This window comes from Globicephala melas, chromosome 1 (genome assembly GCF_963455315.2).
Source record: "Globicephala melas chromosome 1, mGloMel1.2, whole genome shotgun sequence".
In the NCBI taxonomy this organism is placed as follows: Eukaryota; Metazoa; Chordata; class Mammalia; order Artiodactyla; family Delphinidae; genus Globicephala; species Globicephala melas.
Window position 1 is genome coordinate 162,583,795 of NC_083314.1, and position 18,944 is coordinate 162,602,738.

Here is an 18,944-nt window from a genome sequence, read left to right on the forward strand (position 1 = left end):
TCGCCAGCTGCCCAGCCAGTTCCTGTCCCTTTCGGAGCCCGCGCTCACCCCGCCTGACGCTCCTAGAGTCTGTCCTTCTGCCGGGTCCCAGGCCCACCGCTGGAGGAATGGAGTTCTCGGAGCTGATCCGTACGGGCCAGGCCCAAGTCGAGCTCCTGCGGGGCCCGGAGATGCCCCCGCTGCGCGGCACGCTTTGCGTCACCGGCCACCACCTGCTGCTGTCGCCAGGACCCCAGGCGACTCCAGACCTGTGGCTGCTGCTGTTGCGTAGTGTCGACTCCATCGAGAAGCGGTGAGACGTGGCGGGGACATCCCCGTAGTCTGGGAACGCATGGCTCCGCAGGGAGAGGGGGAAGGGCAAGCGCAGTTGGAGCTGGTGCCCCCCCTGCATAACGTACAATCCTAAGAAACTCCTTTCTCCTCCCCTCTGGTAGAGGTCAGGGGACATTAAGCCTAAGTTTATCCATCCCCAGCGTCGCGGGTGACGCCGGCACCATCACGCTGCGCTGTAAGGACCTGCGAGTGCTGCAGCTGGACATAGAGGGCGTGGAAGCGACGCTGGACATCGCCCGCTCCATTGAGGTACGCCAGGGTTGCACCAGGGGCACTTAAGCTACCCTATCCCGTAACAAGGGGACTCAGCATCCAGCGTTATCGCGGATGCAGGGTGTTCTGGAGTGCGTGGAGAGGCGGGAGCTGCGGAGCGGAGGGCTGGATTCCGACCTTTCCCAGATCCCTTGCCTTCGTTCCCCAGGCGCTGTCCTCCCTGGAATCGGTCATCACCTCCTTTCCGTTCTTCTACCGTCCCAAGGGCTTGAGATTGGGCGAAGCCTGGCACTTCCACCCACCCGAACGCTACTACAAGCGAATAGCTCGCGAGGTCGGCGCAGTCATGGGGGCCTGGGGATGTGGGAGAGCCGGGTCTGGAAGGGGAGCGGGGACAGGGCACTCACTGTGTGCCCTAGACCTGGTCTTCGCCCCTCCCTGTGCCGCAGACCAGAGCGTGGCGGCTGAGCGAGGCGAACGAGGACTTCAGCTTGTGCCCCAGTTACCCCCGCGCGGTAATCGTGCCTCGCGCCGTGGACGACGATGCCCTGGCGCGCAGCGCCCGCTTCCGCCAGGGAGGCCGCTTCCCTGTGCTCAGCTACTACCACGCTCCCCGCGGAACCGTGAGCCCCACCCCTCCCCAGAGCCCGCCGCTAGGACCCTCTGCGTCCCTCTTGGCTCTTCTCTACACTGGCCGGCCTGTTGGTTGCCCGGCTTCGGCCCGGGCTCCGGCCCTATTCTGGCCCCGCCCACTCAGCTCAACCCTGCCTTCATTGATCCTGACCCCGCCCCTCTCCCTGGTTTCCGAGTCTCGCCAATCTCTGGCCCCACCTCCGGCTGGTCTGGGCCCACTGAAGCCTTGTCCCTCTTTTGTCAACCCATGACCCGCCCACGTTCTACCCAGCGGGTCCCTCCCCCCTCTGGCCACAACCCACCCAGACCCGATCCGACGCTCCCAGGGCTCCTGGGCTACCCCCCCACCCCACGCCCCATACAGCTCTAGACCCGCTCCAGTGTGTAAACCCGGCCTAGGGATCCCCTGAGCGAAGTCCCTGAACCGGGGCCTGGTGGGTACAGTTTCCGAGCTGAGTCCCTGTCCGCAGGTGCTCCTACGTTCCAGCCAGCCCCTGACCGGGCCCCAGAAGCTGCGTTGCGCTGCGGACGAGGAGCTGCTGCGAGCTGTGCTGGCGGAGGCTCGCCCGGGGGCCCGGGGCGTCATCGTGGACACGCGCTCGGCCCAGGCCGCCAAACAGGCCCGCATGACTGGCGGCGGCACCGAGGCCAAGGCCGCCTACCCGGGCTGGAAACGGCTGCACCGGCCCCTGGAGAGGTAAGGGGTCTTCCCATCCTCTCCTAGGTTCTTTTGTGCAGGACTCTTCATGGATGGGGGCAGGGGGAGGGCGGTCTTGTAGGAACTTCCAGGACTGTTAGGTCTTTCCTGGTAACCATCCTGCCAGGTAGGCATGTCCCCACTGACAGAGCTCATTCCTGTCTAGGCACCCCAACTCTGCCTGGGTAGAAAAAGCACTTCTTTACATTGAACTGAAATTTCTCTTCCAGGAACAACCTCACCATACACACACACACACACACACACACACACACACGCACTGGTCCCAGCCCTGCCCTTGAGGGCTGTACCCGCACAGTTGTTATCTGCTCCCTCTGTCTCCAGGTGCTGGTAGAAGGTCCTGAGGGACTTTTGTGCTTTGAGATTGGACTGCTCCCCTATCCAGAATATAAAACTCTGTTTATTCATTGATCCGGCCAACATTGACCCAGCACAGAGGCTGAGATGGTGGCCAGCCCAGACATGGTTGGAAGATCAGCAGTAAATGGGCAATTAGAATTCAGTGTGATAAGTAGCAGCACAGAAGAGGCGCCCCTCTGTTAGAATAGGTCATCCTAAGAAAGCTTCCCTGAGAACAGGTGAAGGCACTGCAGGTGTGCAGGAGCAGGGAGCCTAGTCATTTGTTCTGTTTTGGAACTGCAAGCACTTCGGTGAGGTGGGAGTGAGGAGTGTGAGGTGGAGGCAGGGAAAGAGAGATGGAGGTAGAGAGGCTAAAGGGGTGACAGGGGCCAGAGCAAAGGTCTTGAATGCCATGATTATGAGCTCAGAGCTTATCCTAAAGGCAGTGGGGAGCCACTGAAAGCTTTTAAACAAGCCTGAAAAAGTCTCAATTAGATTTTCTGGCAGGAGGTTACTGGTGATCTAGAGCAGAACAGTTCCTGGGAAGTAGGAGCAGATACCAGAATCTCAGGAGTATCGTGTTTCTCTTGTCAGACTGGTTCTCCCCAGGGGGTACTGTGTTGCTCCCATCAGACTAGGGTACATCAAGGGTACTGTGACACCTTCATCAAATTGGGGTTTCCCAGGGCATTCTGTTTCTCCAGGGGGCTATGTGACCCCTCCCCAGGCATTGCTATGCTTCCCCAACAGACTAGGTCTCCCCAAAGGGTCTTGGGTCTCCTCAAGTTTGGGGAAACATTTCCATCAGATTAGGTGGGCTCTCCAAAGGACCCTGTGTCCCTCTTGTCAGGTGGGCTCCTCTGAGGGCTCTATGTCTCCCTCACTGGTCTGGAGCATTTGTTCCTAGGCTATGCTCACCAGAGCTTGGGCTGGAGAAGGGATGACCAGACTCCCACTTGTGCAGGGGGCGGCCCTTACAGGAGAGCTTCGTGCGCCTGATGGAAGCCTGTGGGGACCCGGAGCAGAGCATGGACCGCTGGCTTAGTCGACTAGATGGCTGCCGCTGGCTGTCACATGCGAAGGAGGCACTAAGCACAGCCTGCCTAGCAGCCCAGGGCATGGAGTGGTAAGGGCCCCCCCTCGCCGCCCTACAAGAAAGAGAAGAGGGCAGGGTGGGCAGGGCTCTCAATGTCTGGGCACAAAACCACATCTCAGTAAGCAAATACAGGTTTCAAATGGGCCCTTTCTATTCCTGGCCTGGCTACCCCAGGCAGGGAAGGACAGGCCACTGCTGATAAGCCCTGGGCCCACAGGGAAGGGGCCTGCATCCTGGTGCATGGGGCCGAAGGCACGGACAGCACCCTGCTAGTGACTTCACTGGCCCAACTCATCCTAGACCCCTTGAGCCGAACCATGGCTGGATTCCAGGAACTGATAGAGCGAGAGTGGATCCAGGTAAGTGGCCGCCCAGCCCAGCCCTAGCCCTCCATCCAGAATCTCCACTTCCTTGTGCCCATCGCTCTGCCCCCTCCCCAGGCCGGCCACCCCTTCCAGCTGCGCTGTGCTCACTCGGCCTTCTCCCACACCCGCCCCAAGCACGAGGCACCCATCTTTCTCCTCTTCCTGGATTGCGTGTGGCAGCTGGGCCGCCAGTTCCCGCTGTCGCTGGAGTTTGGGGAGGGGATGCTGTTGGCGCTGTTTGATCACTCCTATGCCTCCCCTTTCGGCACCTTCCTCTGCAACAGTGAAAAGGAGAGGTGAGCTAAGGGGGTGTCAAGGTGGGTCAGAGGGCAGGCACAGGACAGGGGTGGGTACCTGCTGCATTGGCAGCCTACTTTCTTAGAAGACATCTTCGGGAATTTGCTGGTGGACCATGGTTAGGACTTGGCGCTTTCACTGCTGGGGCCCGGTTCGATCCCTGGTTGGGGAACTAAGATCCCGCAAGCTGCAAGGCGCAGCCAAAAAAAAAAGACATCTTTCCCTTTCAAACGAGTTTCTCTCTTAGAAAAACTCGGAGTGTCCTCTCCTATCCTACCTCCAGAGCTCACACTTCCCCCTAACTTATGCAAAGCCCGAAATAAATGGGTCTATGGCCAATCCTTCAGACCTACCCCTCACTCTGTCCATAGCCAAGAACAAGTGCACTCCTAGCTTAAAAACAAAGACTGAAGGGGAAAGTTGCTGCCAAAGTCATTTCTGGGGCTCTCTACCACTTTGCAGGGTTGATTCTAGTGAAGCAATAGAGTAGAGGTTGAATGCTGAGTCAAATTGTTTGGGCTCAAATTCTGGCTTCACCACTCACCTGCTGGGCGATCAAAAGCAACCCTGAATCTGTTTCATCAGTAGCAAGCAAAGAATCGTAATAGTCACAGTAGCCTAGAGGTGGGGTGGGGGCATGTGTGAGGATTAGCTGAGTTAAAATATGGAAAGTGCTTAGCACAGTGCCTGGCACACAGTGGGCACACGAGTGGTAGTCATTTTTATTATTTGGTTGGCTTGTTGCATATGCCACCAATGAGCTCCCATTAGCCATCTTTCTCTCATCAGACTGAGATGAGGGGAGGGAAGGTTCACTGCTAAGAAGGTAGAGCTCATATTTAGTTATCTTTTGTTGCCCAGTGGCCTCCTCTCCACCATGTTGTTTTTACTAACTCTGCTTATCATTCAGGTTAGAAACTTATTTTTACCTCCCTCTCCCCCATCCTTCATATTTAGCTTTTCTTCTAAGAATTTATTTTTTTAAAATATTTATTTGGTTGCGCCAGGTCTTAGTTGCGGCTCGCCGGCTCTAGTTGTGGCATGCGAACTCTTAGTTGTGGCATGTATGTGGGATCTAGTTCCCTGACCAGGGATCGAACCTGGGCCCCTTGCATTGAGAGCACGGAGTCCTAACCATTGCGCCACCAGGGAAGTCCCTCTACTAAGAATTTCTTAGCTTAGTCCTTTCCTGTCCAAGGCCCCTCCTACTACCCTAATCCAGACTTTCCTTTCCACGTGGACCACTGGAACAGCTTCCTCACTGCTCTTATTATCTCCACTTTCATCCTTTTTTTTTAACTCATCAGTCTAGACCTATCAATATTCACCTTGGGCCCTTTCCCACTTTCTTGCTTTTGCTCCTGCAGTTCCCCCTAAGTATTTCCATGTTTTTGCACACCTGGTGAACTGTTGCTGCTAGACCCAGCTCAAATGGCACACTCTTAATTAGCCTTCCCTGATCCTTTCAAAGCAAAGCTAAGCAGAACTCCTTAAGAACTAGGACTTTGTCTTGTTCCGGCTTTATTGTAGTGCCCAGTTCAGGATCTGACTAGCTACTGTCATCTGCGGGAGAGGGTATCACTGCCCTGGGGGAGCTGTCACCCTACTAACCAGCGCCCTCACCTGGAGTCCCAGAGGGCATAGCTGAGTCTGGAAGCTCACTCTCTCACCCCCTCCAGATGCCTGTGTGAAGTGAGAACTCGAACACACTCCTTGTGGTCTGGGCTCAATCAGCCAAAAGAGCAACGAAAACTCCGGAACCCGCTCTACGTCCCCAATCCCTTGGCCATCTGGCCCTCTGTGGAGCCCCAGAGCCTGCGACTGTGGCAAGGTGACCCCCTCTCCCTCCTCCTCCCTGGGGGAGTTCTCCCCTCTGCTCAGCTTCCTTACCTGTCCTCCTCCTCTTCCTCAGGCCTGTTTCTGCGCTGGACCCATCCACCTGAGCCTTCAGAGGTAGCATGGGAGAAGGTGTGGCAAATAGCAACAGGTCAGAAGACAGAAGGCTCTCAGCCAACAGATTCAGCCTCTGAGCCCCAACCCTAAGTACTGGTCCTTGGATGGTGGTTGAGATGTTCCTGAAACTTCTCCAGGCCCCTCAGCACCTTTGGACCTTGAATGACGGTGCCTGCAACCCAGCCTAGCCCATAATACTGAAGTTCCAGGTTTGAAGTGTCCAAAGTGTAGGGAGAAGGTCCAAATAATAAAGGTATCCATGATTGGTATGAGCTTGCTGGGGCATCACTGAGAAGGGAAAGTGTTGAAACTGACGAAATTTCTGACCAGAAACCATTTATTTCCAAACTAATTTATTTCTCAGAGTCCAAAGCCTTCTGTGAACCTGGCCCATGTGGAGATCCTGCGCGCGTGCGTGTGTGTGTTGGTGTGGTGTGCTGTGGTGTGTGTGTGCAGTGGAAGCTCGGAGTCCTAATCACTGGATGGCCAGGGAATTCCCAGAGATCCGGCTTCTTAAGCCTCAAACTCAAATTCAAAGTACTGTGGGTCGAAGTAGTGGATGCGGACATAACCATCTTCTCCACCGCTGCTGTAGCTGGAAAGAGACAGGCAGGGCCCGGTCAGAGGCCTGCCCTGGGGGAGGCAGGCCTAGCGGGCAGGGCATGGGAAAGGGGCAGAGGCAGGCAGACCAGGGCTGAGCTCAGCTCCCTTCACTGGACCCTACCTCTTGCCATCAGGATGGAAGGCAACACTGTTGATAGGTCCAAAGTGACCCTTGATTCTTCCAAACTCTTCTTCAAAGGCCAAGTGGAAGAACCTGGAGGAGACAGCGGGGTGGGAAGTGACAGTTCATTCATTTTCCATCTCCTTCCAAAACATGTCGAGAGGTACCACTCCCCAAACACAAACTGTAAAGTGGGGAAACTGGGAAAAGGGGAAATGAATGTGAACAGAACAAGACAAAGTTGGGGGAAGATTGGACCCAAACGTCTTCCTTACTATGTGCTGGGCAGTGCTCTAAGAGCTTAACAACTATTAAGTCATTTATTTTATTTTATTTTTTTTGCAGTACGCGGGCCTCTCACTGTCGTTGGCCTCTCCCGCTGCGGAGCACAGGCTCCGGATGCGCAGTCTCAGCAGCGCTCCGCGCGGCATGTAGAATCTTCCCGGACTGGGGCACGAACCCGTGTCCCCTGCATCGGCAGGCGGACTCTCAACCACTGCGCCACCAGGGAAGCCCAAGTCATTTATTTAATCTGCACAGTTTTATGAGGTAAGTATATTATCATTGTCTTCATTATACAGTCAAGGGTAATTGGGCACAGAGAACTACAGTGATGTGTAGAGCTTCAGAGCGAGCCCAAAAGTTCATGCTCTTAACTGCTATATTATACACTTGTCACAGAAGGGCCACAAATCTGGCTGCACTTCCTAGCAGCCAATGAATTAAGGAAAGTCTCTTTAGTTTTATGATTTGTGTCCATCATGAAAGACATTTCATGAAGTTTCAGTTTGGAAGAGCTCCTTCCCCCTTTACCTGGCCTCGAACTTGCCAATCCGGGTGGAAGTGGTGGTTACATCCATTGCTTCCTGACCACCGCCCAGCACCACCTGAAGGGAAGAAGAAACTCTAGACAGGCCCAAAGGGCAGGCAAATCCATTTTCTGTTTTTTTCCCCCCACCCCATAAGCCTTTAATTATCTCCCACATCAGATTAGGAATATATTAAGGGTAAGGAACAAACATCCTTCAGCCACCTCCTACCCTGTCCCCTGGGGCTTCCCAATCATTCAGCCTTGTTGCTGCTCTGACAATCTCCTCTCTGCCTGACACCATTTTCCCCCAGAGATCTTTTCTTAATTGCTAGACAAACAGGTAGATCCTGGAAACATTCCAAGGCTTTAGCAAGAAGCTCGGGTGGGGTCCCTTACATGGTCATAGTTGGGAGAGAGGGCAGCTGAGTTGACGGGACGTTCTGTCCGGAAAGTCTTCTGGTGTTCAAGGGTTGTGGAGTCAAAGAGCTAGAGAAAGCAGGGGAGAAATCTGTAAAAGGAGCCTTCTTGGGGGGAAGTCGAGAGCCAGGCTGGAGGGTGGGATCAGCCCCACCAGACCCCTTGCCCGGGCTCACCTTGGCTGTGTTGTCCTTGGATGCAGTGACAAACATGGTCATGTCCCTGGATAACTGGATGTCATTGATCTGCCGGGAGTGCTCCTTAATAGTCACCAATACCTCCCCAGACTGCAAAAGAAAGAAGAGTGAGGCTCTGACCAACCTGATCCTCACTACCCCACTGCTCAGCCAGGGTTCTGGACTGTTTCTTGTTCCATGAAGGGGAGGGGTCTGGGTTGGGGCTGCCTCAGTGTCCCCTGAATCAACATTTACTCCCACTCCCAAGCCCAACCTGGCCCAAGTGTGCAGGTTTTGTAAACACTGCTAGTTTACCTAGGAAAACACACACTTATGGTGACAAATCTACAGACCTATTAATTAATCATCATGTAACAGTAGAGAAGTTTCCGTTTAATCCTTCCAACAAATATTTATTGAATGGCTACTATTTGCCAAGCATTGTGCTAAGCACTGAGCAACACCTATTTCCTTTAATCCTCACAACAATCCTATGAAGTATTTTAACAGAAAATTTAAAAGGAATAAACTAAGGTTCAGAGAGGTGATGTGACTGGAGATCCTAAAACCAGTCAGAGGCAGAATCCACTCGCATCTCCTTCCCTCGTAGGGTCTTGGTCACAGGTCACGAGGACCACTGCTCGTCCATCCTTTTCTTAGGTCTTTTCAAAAGGCCGTCTCATCTCCTGATTTCCCTTCCCACTAAAAGAACCTGCTAGACTATGTAGTACAGAGTTTTAGAGTCTGCCCTTAAAAGTACTTCTCTGGGCTTCCCTGGTGGTGCAGTGGTTGAGAGTCCGCCTGCCGATGCAGGGGACACGGATTCGTGCCCCAGTCTGGGAAGATCCCACATGCCGCGGAGCGGCTGGGCCTGTGAGCCATGGCCGCTGAGCCTGCGCATCCGGAGCCTGTGCTCCTGTGCTCCGCAACGGGAGAGGCCACAACAGTGAGAGGCCCGCATACCGCAAAAAAAAAAAAAAAGAAAAAGAAAAAGTACTTCTCTGTAGGAGTTCCCTGGCAGTCCAGTGGTTAGGATTCTGCGCTTTCACTGCCAAGGGCCCGGGTTCAATCCCTGGGCAGGGAACTAAGATCCTGCAAGCCAAGCAGCGTGGCCAAAAACAAACAAATGAAACTTCTCTGTGCCTCAATTTCTCTATCTAGAAAACAAGATTATTAAAAGCCCTGAGGGCAGACTTCCCTGGTGGCCCAGTGGTTAAGAAACTGCCTGCCAATGCAGGGGACACGGTTCACGCCCTAGTCCAGGAAGATCCCACATGCCTTGGAGCAACGAAGCTTGTGCGCCACAACTACTGAGCCTGCGCTCTAGAGCCCGCAAGCCACAACTAATGAGCCCACGAACCACAACTACTGAAGCCCAAGCGCCTAGAGCCCGTGCTCCACAACAAAGAGGAGCCACTGCAATGAGAAGCCCGCGCACCACAACAAAGAGTAGCCCCCGCTCTCCACAGGTAGAGAAAGCCCATGCGCAGCAACGAAGACCCGACGCAGCCAAAAATAAATAAATAAAATTAATTAATTAAAAAAAAAAAGCCCCCAGGGGTAATTCCCTGGCGATCCAGTGGTTAGGACTCAGCCTCTCACTGGCATTGTCACTGCCGATCCCTGGTCCGGGAACTAACATCCCACAAGCTGCATGGCATGGCCAAAAAAAAAAAAAAAAAGCCCTCCGGGTCAAGGGCCACTGTAAGGATACTGGGACTGGGTCTTAACTGACTTTGAATGACAGGTACCTGGCCTGTGCTCTGTAAACATTTGTTACATGATTAAAAGGCCTCAAGCAGTAGGCCTCAAACAGAGACCCTCAGAAGACTGTCATTTCCTTTCCTGAGTTACTTTCACCTATTCTGAGGGAAGAATGTATTTCTGTCTCCTCCATTAATTTGGACACATGGTAGGGATGTATCTGGCTCTTACATTTCAGGGAACAAGTACCAGCTTTGCAGTCAGGCCTATCTGGGGGCACAGATCAGCTCACTGTTTGCTATCATCAAGCGTTATTTATGTCTTTGCCCTTGGTTCCCATTCCCTTCCTGCAGGTAGGCCTGGTACTTTAGTGGGCCACAGTCAGTGCTTGTTGAGTGACTGACTAACCTTTATGGTATTATAGTCCAGTATTCTTCAGAAACCCAGGCACCCACAACTGAAATCTGAGACAGCCTGGACTTTACCCTTTGCTCTTGTGGGTCCATCTCATCAGTCACCTCTGAACGTCTCCTGACTGTCAGGTAGTGCACATCCCCATGACTACTGCCTAGAGTTTATGTCCATTCTCCAAACTAGCCTGCGAGAGTTTTCTAAAGAGAAAACCTGATCATCCATAACCATTTGAAGATTACCTCCTGCCTAAGGGAAAATTACAACTCCTTTGTCTCCTGACCCGCAAACTATCTAGTCCTGGTTCCTCTCTTCCGGCTTGAAGCTCCATTTATTCTTCACAGATTAATGTACATGCCACCTCCTCTGTGATAGAGGGCACTTTCTGTACTTGGCTGAGACCTCTGTGGTGGCAAAACTCACAATCTGACCCACGTGCTAGCTGTTTGCCAGTCTGTCTCCCCCGGGGCAGGGCCCGTGTCTGATTCACTTCTTTGTCCTCAGAGGCTAGCATGGGGCCTGGCACTCAGTAGTGGCAGGAGAATGCTTAACTGTGATCATTAGTAACATATCCTGAGTACTCTATGACAAGTTTTTCAAACACCTGATGTCATCTGATCCTTGAAACATCTTACAGATAAATAGGCTCCGTGAAGTTATGTAATACGCCCAAGATCACATAATGAGAAAGGGGTGAAATCTGTATGTGAATCCAGCCCTCTTAACCACTGGGCTTATCCTGCCTCTCATAGAGAATCATTCTGATGGGCTTAGGCCTTACCCACCCCCTTACCTTGGCGCTATACTGGTTGAGCTCTCCGCCCTCATGGCCTGCAATGATGCACTCGCCAAGGGGTCCCCAAACAGCACTGGTGATCTTGGAGTCGTTGCACGGGATCTTCATGTAGGGCTCGTTGTTGTCTGTGTGGGGCAGCAGATGTCAGGCCCTGGGCTCTGGAGTCGAGCCCTTCACCTCAACTCTAGTCCTGAACCCCAGCACCGGCTCACCAATCTGGCTCGGATCCCGCAGGTCGAAGAAGCTCACGAAGCACTGGTAGCCCATCTGCTTGTCCGTGGAGAACATGATGATGTTGCCCCCGAAGTCAAAGCCACAGGTCCGGACTGCTGAATTGGTCTTGACTAGGGCCAGCTGCTTCCCTGGAGACAGGCAGAGTGTGGGCTAGCCCTTGCCCACTGCAGGGAGGACTCTCTCTACACTTGCCTATTGGGATTTCCCTCGTGGCACAGTGGATAAGACTCCGCACTCCCAATGCAGGGAGCCAGGGTTCTATCCCTGGTCAGGGAACTAGATCCCACATGCATGCTGCAACTAAGAGTTCGTATGCCACAACTAAGGAGCCCACGTCCTGCAACTAAGGAGCTGGTGCAACCAAATAAATAAATATTTTTTAAAAGCAAAACAAACAAAAAAATACACTTGCCTATCGTCACGTTGCACTGTTTCTCCTGCACTACTGACTCTAGTGCCCTCCCCCACTTTTTTCCTCACTGCTGTGCTTTGGCTCAAGTCTTTTAACTTCTCCCCACAGTCCCTCCTCAGACACCTGCCACTGTGGCACTCACAGTGGACTGCATTCTATCTGTCTCTGCCTCAGAATGCACTCTTCCACAGCAAAGTCCTGCTCTAATTTCTCTGTGTGTCCCCAGTGCCCAGCAAAGACCTGGGAGATCTGGATTACCAGTAAACGTTTACTAAATGCAGCAGCTTAATAGGCTCCCCTGTCTTCTGTCTGTTCCTCCAATGCTCCCCACTGCTATCTGGGCTTGCTAAAGCTAAACACGCTCTTCCCTGCTCAGGGACCTCCATGGCATGCCAAATCCTACAGAACAAAGCCACGCTCCTGAGTTTGCATTCAAGGCCTGTTCTGGCCCTAGCCTGCCTCAGCTTCCCCACTGCTGTCTATTTCATTCCCCAAGAAGCAGGAACTCCCGCCAGATCAGATGGCTTGGATATGATACTTGCCCTGCTTTCATTCCTGCATGTTCCAGAGCGATGACCTCTTTCTCATCCTTCAAGCCCCAGCTCATATGATATTTACTTTGGGAAACCTTCCCAGGCTGTTCCCACCCCCATTCCAGGCATTCAGTTGCCCACCTCCGGCCTTCCACAGTGCTCTTTGCTTCCTCTAACATGGCTTATATCTCACTGTATGCCTCTTTTCTCCTCTGTCTTCTTTATTTTCTTGTCTGTCTCTTTTTCCCTAGACTAAGAACCATCTCTGGATTTATCTATATTTACCCAGAACCTGTAGGTCCTCACTGTTTGCTGTAAAAGTGAAGGATTCAGGCTTACCTGTTTCACAGTCCCAGAGACGACAGCTGTTGTCAGCTGAGCCGGTGAGGACATGCTTGGTGTCCCCTGAAGAGGGTGTTAAGAAGCATGACAGAGTTCACCCGAGCCCTTGTCCTCCTGGAAGGCCAACTGAATCACCTCCCTGTTCAGCACCAGAGAGCCTTCCTTCTTCTCTCATCCTAACCTCCTCATCCAGAACTGGAACTTGTCCTAAATGCTCCCCCAACCGATGAACAGACCAAGGAGGCAGGTAGCATCATTCTCTAGACCCACAAGAGCAACCCAGACTCCCAACTCCAAGTCAGCAGCCTCTCCATTGCTGGCAGACCCTGGGAGCACAGACTCAGAGCAAAGACAAGGATACAGTCAGCGTCCACACACCACACAGCTCCGGTATGGCCCATATAGGTGCCCAGCCTCTCACCATTCACAGAGTACCATACATTGACAATCTGGAGGTGTCAATGACAATATGACAGGGTGATAGGCATCTCAGGCAGAGCAACGGCCTCCTATTTTGCCCCAGGAGCCCCCAGCAGCCTCTACCTAGGCCAGATTCTGCCCTCTCCTGCTCATCTCTTGGGAAACAGCAGGTTGCTGGTAAAAAGACCAACTCCTGGATTCTCCTCCTTCCCACAGGTAAGCAGCAAGAGAGTCAGGAGGCTTGCAAAAGGTCTCCATTTGCCACTATACCGGCCCTTCCCCAGACTCCTAAACCCTCAGAAAAATAAAAGGTCAAGTCAGGTGCGAGCCTAGCAAAACAGTAGCTTTGGTGTTCTGTCCAAATGGGAGCAGTTGGTAGTAGGGAAGCTTGGGTTCCCATCCCTGCTCTGCTACTATCTCACTGTATTATCTCAAAATTAGTGCTTCTCCCCTCTGAACTTCAGTTTTCCCATCTGTAAAATGGTCAGGACAGTAACGCCTTCTTCAAAGGGTAGCTCCAATAAAATACTGTCTAAGGAATTTAAAATATAGGTGACTAACATTAATTAGGCATTCACACACACTAAGCTCCTTACTTGAATAATCTCATTAATCTTAAAGACAATCCCAGAAAGAAGCACTATTACTACCCATATTTTGTAAGAAGGGACACTTTTAAGTTTATAAAGGTTAAACGACATGCTCAAAGTCACACTGCTAGTGAACGCAGCACTCAGGATTCAAATCAGGTCTGTTTGGTTTCAGAGCCCTCACTTTTAGGCACTCGAGTTAACTTCCTCCACATGGAGGTGCCTCAAAAGGCAGTACTGTGAGGGGCTGTCTGCAGTCAGTGAGCGGCAGGAAAGGGCTGACTGAAATGATACCAGGAACATCTTCATTAAGGCCTCTGTGTCCCTCGCCACCCAAGGATCAACTTTCCCTTTCTTCAGGTGGTCTGCTCCCCTATCCTTGTAGAATAGTTTTGTTCTTCCCCAGAATGGTCTCCTCTCCGCTCCCTGAGCAAGCTGACCCTCGTCCCCCTTCCCCTTCCACAAGGTCCCTTACTTTTCTTCTCCCCGGCTAGTCCTTCCTTCTGCCAACAACTGAGTCCTTTCCCACCTCTCCAGGTTTAATGTTCTCGCCCTCCTAATCCCGGGATAGTCTCTCCCTACTTCTCAGAATGGGGCGCTCTTTGGGTTCTCTCTCGCGGCAAAACTGGCCTGTCCACCCTTCGCCCCGGCAGAATGAACTCGCCCCCTCCCGGGCCCCCTCCGCACTGTCCCGGCGGCTCGCCCTCCGGCCGACGCTCACCGGGTCCTTGGCCACCGTGAAGAGGAGGTCTCCCTCGCGGTTGTACTTAATCTGCGTAATGGACCGCTCATGGCCCTGCAGCAGGATCGGCTTCTGTGGGGACAGGACGGGAGTGTCAGCGCCCAGAATCGGCCCCGGCCCGGACCCCCAGGGCAACAACTCTAATTCACGAGAACTCACCATGCCGGCGGTGACGCGAGGAAAAACGGAACGCGAGCAGAACCGGAAGAGGCTTTGGCACAACTTCCGGATTACGGGTCTCCGCCCCTTCGTTCCCGGAAGTGGAGAGGAGCGGCGTTGCCATGGCGGCGACCCTGGGTAGGCGGGCCCCGCCCCTCCCCAGGCTTCCAGACTCCCACCCGGAATTCATTTCTACTCCACCTGCATCACCTAACCCCGACCACTGCTGCAATCCCGAACCTGGGCTCCTGGATCCACCTCCCCGGCCTCCCGGGGTCTGTCCTACCCGCCAATCACACCCGGGGCGTTGGAGAGCAAAGAAGGGCTGTAGGGGCGGCGGGCTGGGGATGGGAGGCCGGAGGAGGGCTGGGGCCGTGCGGTGGGGCGGCGCGGCGGGGGAGGGAGTGTCACTCGCATCTCCATCCAGGGCAGGTGCTGGCTCTGGTGCTGGTGGCCGCTCTGTGGGGTGGCACACAGCCGCTGCTGAAGCGGGCCTCCTCGCACCTGCAGCAGGTTCATGAGCGGACGTGGGCCCGGCAGTTGCTGCAGGAGACGAAGACCCTCTTCTTGAATACTGAGGTGCGTCGGTGAATGACCCCTTTCTCAGGCGTAGCCGCTAAGAATTTGGTCTCTGGAGTCAAACAGGTCAGGGTCAGAATCTGCATTCCACCACTTACTCGCTAGAAGCTCTTGGATGAATTCCTTGTCTGCCTTGAGCCTCAGTTTCCTCATCTGTAAAATGGGAATAATGTAACCATCTCATGGGGCAGTTGTGAGTATTAAGTGAGGTGAGGCACATAAAGCACTTAGCATTGGGCCTAGTACATAATTAGGGCCCAAATCTATGATGTTTTGAGCTGCTATTATTAATATTTTATTATGGTGATCCTTCCAACAGACCTTTCCGGAGGGAGGGCTTAGGGCTCAAATTGGCCCTGGGGAGGCAGGATATGGAGAACTACCTCTGACCCCAACGCTGCCAGTCTAGGCTAGTGGGAAAGACAAGACATAGACACAACCGTCTCTTAGGGCTAAGGGCTTTGAGAGAGGTACAGATAAGTGCTGCGTGAGTTCACAGGAGGGAGGCTGGAGCTAGGGGACCAGGGGAGGGCTTCTTGGAGAGAGTAACACTGGCATTCAGAGACTTGCAGAATGGGGAGGATAGGAACCAGCAGGGCTGAGGGGGAGGGCATTCAGGGCAAAGGCATGGAATTCACTCAGTGACATTCCCTCTGCCCTGGAAGGGTTCTTTTCAGAGGGCTTAGGCCCTAGGCCCTTAGAGCTACCCCTCCCTCCGAGGAAAGGCATATCTCAAAGCTCAAAGAAGGCAGCACTGCTCAGTTAAGCAATCACACTGACTGCAGTTTTCTTCTGTTTCCAGTACCTGCTGCCCTTTTCCCTCAACCAGTGTGGCTCCCTTCTCTACTACCTCACCTTGGCATCAGCAGGTAGGTCTCTGGGTTAGAACTACTATGCTTAGTGGTGGAGGCCACCCGGAGAGTCACTGTGGGGAGGGTGTCTAAAACACCTTGTTGCCATGAGTGAGGGAGAGCCCCCTGTCTCTGGTTCCCGAGCTGCACCCTCTCCTCTGGGCAGTAGGGCACGGTGGGCTGGTTATGAGTATGCTGCCAGGCACGAGAGTTGGTTTGAAGCCTGGCAGTCTCATGCAGTGGCAGAGGAAGAAAGAAGGTTCATTTTGCTGTGCCAAGGGCTGGCTTTGACACTCTTGCTTCCACTGCTTGCTACCTGCCTAACCTTGAGCAAGTCCCTTATTTGAACCTTGATTTTTTACAACTGGCTTCATAACACTGAGAGCATTAAATTCAGTGTATGAAAAGCATTTGGCAGAGTACCTGGTGCGCACTGTACCAGGAGGAGCTCAATAAACATAAATTGCCTTTCCCCCACTGTTGTTGACTGCCCTCTACTGCGTCAGATACTGTTCTAGTTTTCACATTTTAAAAAATTCTCATCTCAACCCTATGAAGTAGGCATGATTGTCTCCACCTAGGAGATGAAGTTACAGAACTTTGGGCAACTTATTGCATCTCTCTTTAAGTCCCACTGCATGTCCGTGCAGAAGGACTTGAAGCCACATATTACTAAAGTTTATGCTCTTGAACTTTGCTATGAGAATTTCACCTCTCCTGGAGTCTCACCTAGGCCCCCCAGAGACTTGACAGAAATTTGGGTCCCAGGTAGCCCTGGGAAACCCCTCAGAGGCCATAGGAGGGTGAGCGGATAGGCCGACCTCCAGACCTGCCACGTCAGCTTCAACTAGAGTCACTCCGCTTTCATCTGTCTTATATTTTGGGCTTCTCATAAGACTTCATTTAAAGGAAAGTTTGAAAGCCTCTGGCACTCCCTGCTGCCCAGAATGCTAAGCCCTCTGGTCAGCTGACTGCAGTTAGCCATTTACCAAGTTTTGAGCAAATTGGAATTTTAGGATCCTATTATCTCACCACCTACTCTGTATCCTTTAACGCCCACCCATTCTAATAATCAGAACAGTGGTCTCTGTTTATTAAGGATACATTCAGCCAAGGATATACACATGTTATCATATTTCATCTTACAACCCTGTTGTAAGGTGATGTTGTTATCCTGCTATCACTGTTTGTCATGTAGGGCACAGGCTCAGAGTGTTTGAATGACCTAACCAAGGTGACATAGGGAAACCTGGGTCAGCCTCACTCCAGTGCCCTTGCTCTTCCCTTGTACTGTGCTGCTTCCCTCCCCAATCTCCTGTTGCAAACCAGACTTTAGCAGCCACTGCACTCGATGTAAAGTGTGAAAGCTTAAGGAAGGAGCTCTGAGTAGGTAGCTGTTGTGTCAGTTTCTTGGATGGCTAATGCCAGCCTCGGTGGGGCCTCGCAGGGGCTGAGGAGCTGCACGGTTCTCTCCTCCGCTACCTGAAGCAGGTGAGGCCCGGGAGGGCTGGGAAAGAGTGTGCTGAGAAGCCAACATGCACAGTCTGCCTGGCAGTTATGAGTCTTGTAAACTAGTAACTCAGCTTCTGATTTCGTTTTGTTTTTTTGTATGTGTTTAAGAGCACTTAACGTAAAATCTATCTTCTTAAAAAGCTTTAGGTTTACAAAATTTAAGTGTAATAAATTTTAAGTTAACAGTGTTCTTAACTCCATTAGTCTTTTTGAAGTTTGTTTCTTGCAAGTCAGTCCCTCGGGGCTTCAAAACTAAGGAACAGACCCTGGACTGCGGTGACCTCTACTTAAGGCCCAGCCTTGTGGGGCCTGTCCTGTACCTGGCTTCCTACCGCTGACTTTTTTTCTCTTCTGTAATTCCGTAAGGCCCAAGTCTGAGCTGAAACAGAAACAAAATGTGCTTCACCTGCAGTTTTGGTTTGTCCTTATCCACCTAAATAGATTCAATAAGGGCACAGGCTTTGGAGTCAGGCAGACCTTGGTTTAAATCCTCAATTTGCCTCAATTTATGTGATGTCTTTGAGCCTTTGATTCTTTTATCTATGCAGAATGATGCTAATGCTCTTCCTGCAGTGTTTTTGTGAAGATTAATGAGATGTGTGCACAAAGCACCCGGCACATAATGTATACTTGATAAACGTGTTTGGTGTTAATAGCTACTGCATCCTATGGGTTTTGGGTACTTGTCTGTCCAGATGTCCTTGAGATCTCAGAAGTTCTCTTTGAGTGCAAAGATCTCATCCTTACCAGGAAACCAAGGTGGTCCCAGACCTTATAGTTCAGGTCTTCATGCTGGAATCCTGAGGGAGCACTGAATTTAGAGTTAGGAGACCTGAGTTTGAATCCTGAGCTTTGCTGTGACTTCATCTGGAAAATGGGGTCATGAGATACCCTTTTTAAAAGACTGTCTTGATGATGTAATGAAAGTGTTTTATGCCTAGAAAGACTTTTTTTTTTTGCATCTCAGAGATTCTTTTCATTCTGATCACTCAGATCTGACCCTAGCTGTGCCCATCAGTAACTCTCTGGCCATCATCTTTACACTGATTGTTGGGAAGGTCCTTGGAGAAGATATCGGTGGAAAACGTAAGTCTGGCCACTGCAAGTTTGGGGAGCCACTACTTGGGCTTTGACACCCCTGGGTTAGTTTTTTCCAGAGCCATCTCCCTTGGCCCGGTGAGGAGAGGATCTTCCCCGATCCTGCCCCTTTCTTCTGCAGCTCCACTGCTTCCTTGTGGCCATCAGAGTTTCCTTCCCCTGGGTAGTCTGGGGACAGACCCTGTCTGCGCCCTTCCCTCAGCCCTGCACCAGCTCCTACTGACATGGCTGGTCTCAGAGCCTCTCAATTTCTCCCCATGATCCCAGGAGCATTCGCAGGCATGGTGCTCACCGTGGCAGGAATTACACTCTGCATCACAAGCTCAGTGACCAAGACCCAGGGGCCACCATCTAGGCCTTGAGTGGACCAAGGCCACCCTCCGGCTCTGCTGTCTCCAGGAAGCCCCTGGGCCATGAGGTAGAGGCAGTGAGCATGCGGACTTAGCCCTCCCACCCCCTCCACTCCCCAGCCTCAGCTTCCTCATC

At 52.4% G+C, this 18,944-nt stretch overlaps 3 protein-coding genes across 10 annotated transcripts in view; 2 read left to right on the forward strand and 1 right to left on the reverse strand.

The window, feature by feature from the left end:
* Positions 1-9,892, forward strand: LOC115860849 (myotubularin-related protein 9-like). Of its 6 annotated transcripts, none has more exons than XM_060308511.2 (12): positions 1-292; positions 435-582; positions 755-880; positions 966-1,169; positions 1,650-1,876; positions 3,201-3,362; positions 3,550-3,691; positions 3,773-3,993; positions 5,674-5,825; positions 5,907-5,981; positions 7,017-7,220; positions 9,237-9,892. In XM_060308511.2, the coding sequence occupies exons 1-11, from the start codon at positions 108-110 to the stop codon at positions 7,217-7,219; spliced, it is 1,845 nt and encodes a 614-aa protein (XP_060164494.1). In that variant the 5' UTR covers positions 1-107; the 3' UTR covers position 7,220; positions 9,237-9,892. The 6 variants fall into 6 exon arrangements, 5 of the variants coding, with proteins under 5 accessions (XP_060164494.1, XP_060164503.1, XP_060164509.1 ...); XM_060308520.2 differs by having other exon boundaries at positions 3-292; positions 996-1,169; XM_060308526.2 differs by having other exon boundaries at positions 3-292; positions 474-582.
* Positions 6,284-14,557, reverse strand: EIF3I (eukaryotic translation initiation factor 3 subunit I). The gene is made up of 11 exons (XM_030871198.3): positions 14,419-14,557; positions 14,239-14,331; positions 12,869-12,956; positions 12,505-12,570; positions 11,199-11,348; positions 10,984-11,111; positions 8,076-8,186; positions 7,879-7,968; positions 7,485-7,558; positions 6,672-6,764; positions 6,284-6,542 (listed from the first exon to the last, which is right to left on the reverse strand). Exons 1-11 carry the CDS (start codon positions 14,419-14,421, stop codon positions 6,461-6,463), a joined length of 978 nt encoding a protein of 325 aa, XP_030727058.1. The 5' UTR covers positions 14,422-14,557; the 3' UTR covers positions 6,284-6,460.
* Positions 14,438-18,944, forward strand: part of TMEM234 (transmembrane protein 234) — a 13,754-nt gene continuing 9,247 nt past the window's right edge. For 2 of the 3 annotated variants that reach the window (XR_009565966.1, XR_011377490.1), the window contains exons 1-5: positions 14,496-14,556; positions 14,846-14,997; positions 15,800-15,866; positions 18,354-18,446; positions 18,726-18,876. Coding sequence is in view for 1 of the 3 variants with exons in the window: in XM_060308582.2 (XP_060164565.1) it covers positions 14,541-14,556; positions 14,846-14,997; positions 15,800-15,866; positions 18,354-18,446; positions 18,726-18,784 (387 nt within the window). In the remaining 2 variants the exon portion in view is untranslated. Of the gene's footprint in view, positions 14,557-14,845; positions 14,998-15,799; positions 15,867-18,353; positions 18,447-18,725; positions 18,877-18,944 lie in introns of all 3 variants that reach the window. The other variant, XM_060308582.2, reaches the window with a different exon arrangement.

Excerpts from the sequence above, each read along its gene's own strand:
- LOC115860849 (XM_060308511.2), top strand. The coding sequence starts at position 108 with ATGGAGTTCTCGGAGCTGATCCGTACGGGCCAGGCCCAAGTCGAGCTC. Across the intron at positions 881-965 it reads ACAAGCGAATAGCTCGCGAG|ACCTGGTCTTCGCCCCTCCC; the intron begins GTCGGCGCAGTC and ends TGTGTGCCCTAG. Across the intron at positions 1,877-3,200 it reads CTGCACCGGCCCCTGGAGAG|GGGGCGGCCCTTACAGGAGA; the intron begins GTAAGGGGTCTT and ends CCACTTGTGCAG.
- EIF3I (XM_030871198.3), bottom strand. Across the intron at positions 11,112-11,198 it reads GCGGGATCCGAGCCAGATTG|ACAACAACGAGCCCTACATG; the intron begins GTGAGCCGGTGC and ends TGCCCCACACAG. Across the intron at positions 6,543-6,671 it reads TTCCATCCTGATGGCAAGAG|CTACAGCAGCGGTGGAGAAG; the intron begins GTAGGGTCCAGT and ends GTCTCTTTCCAG.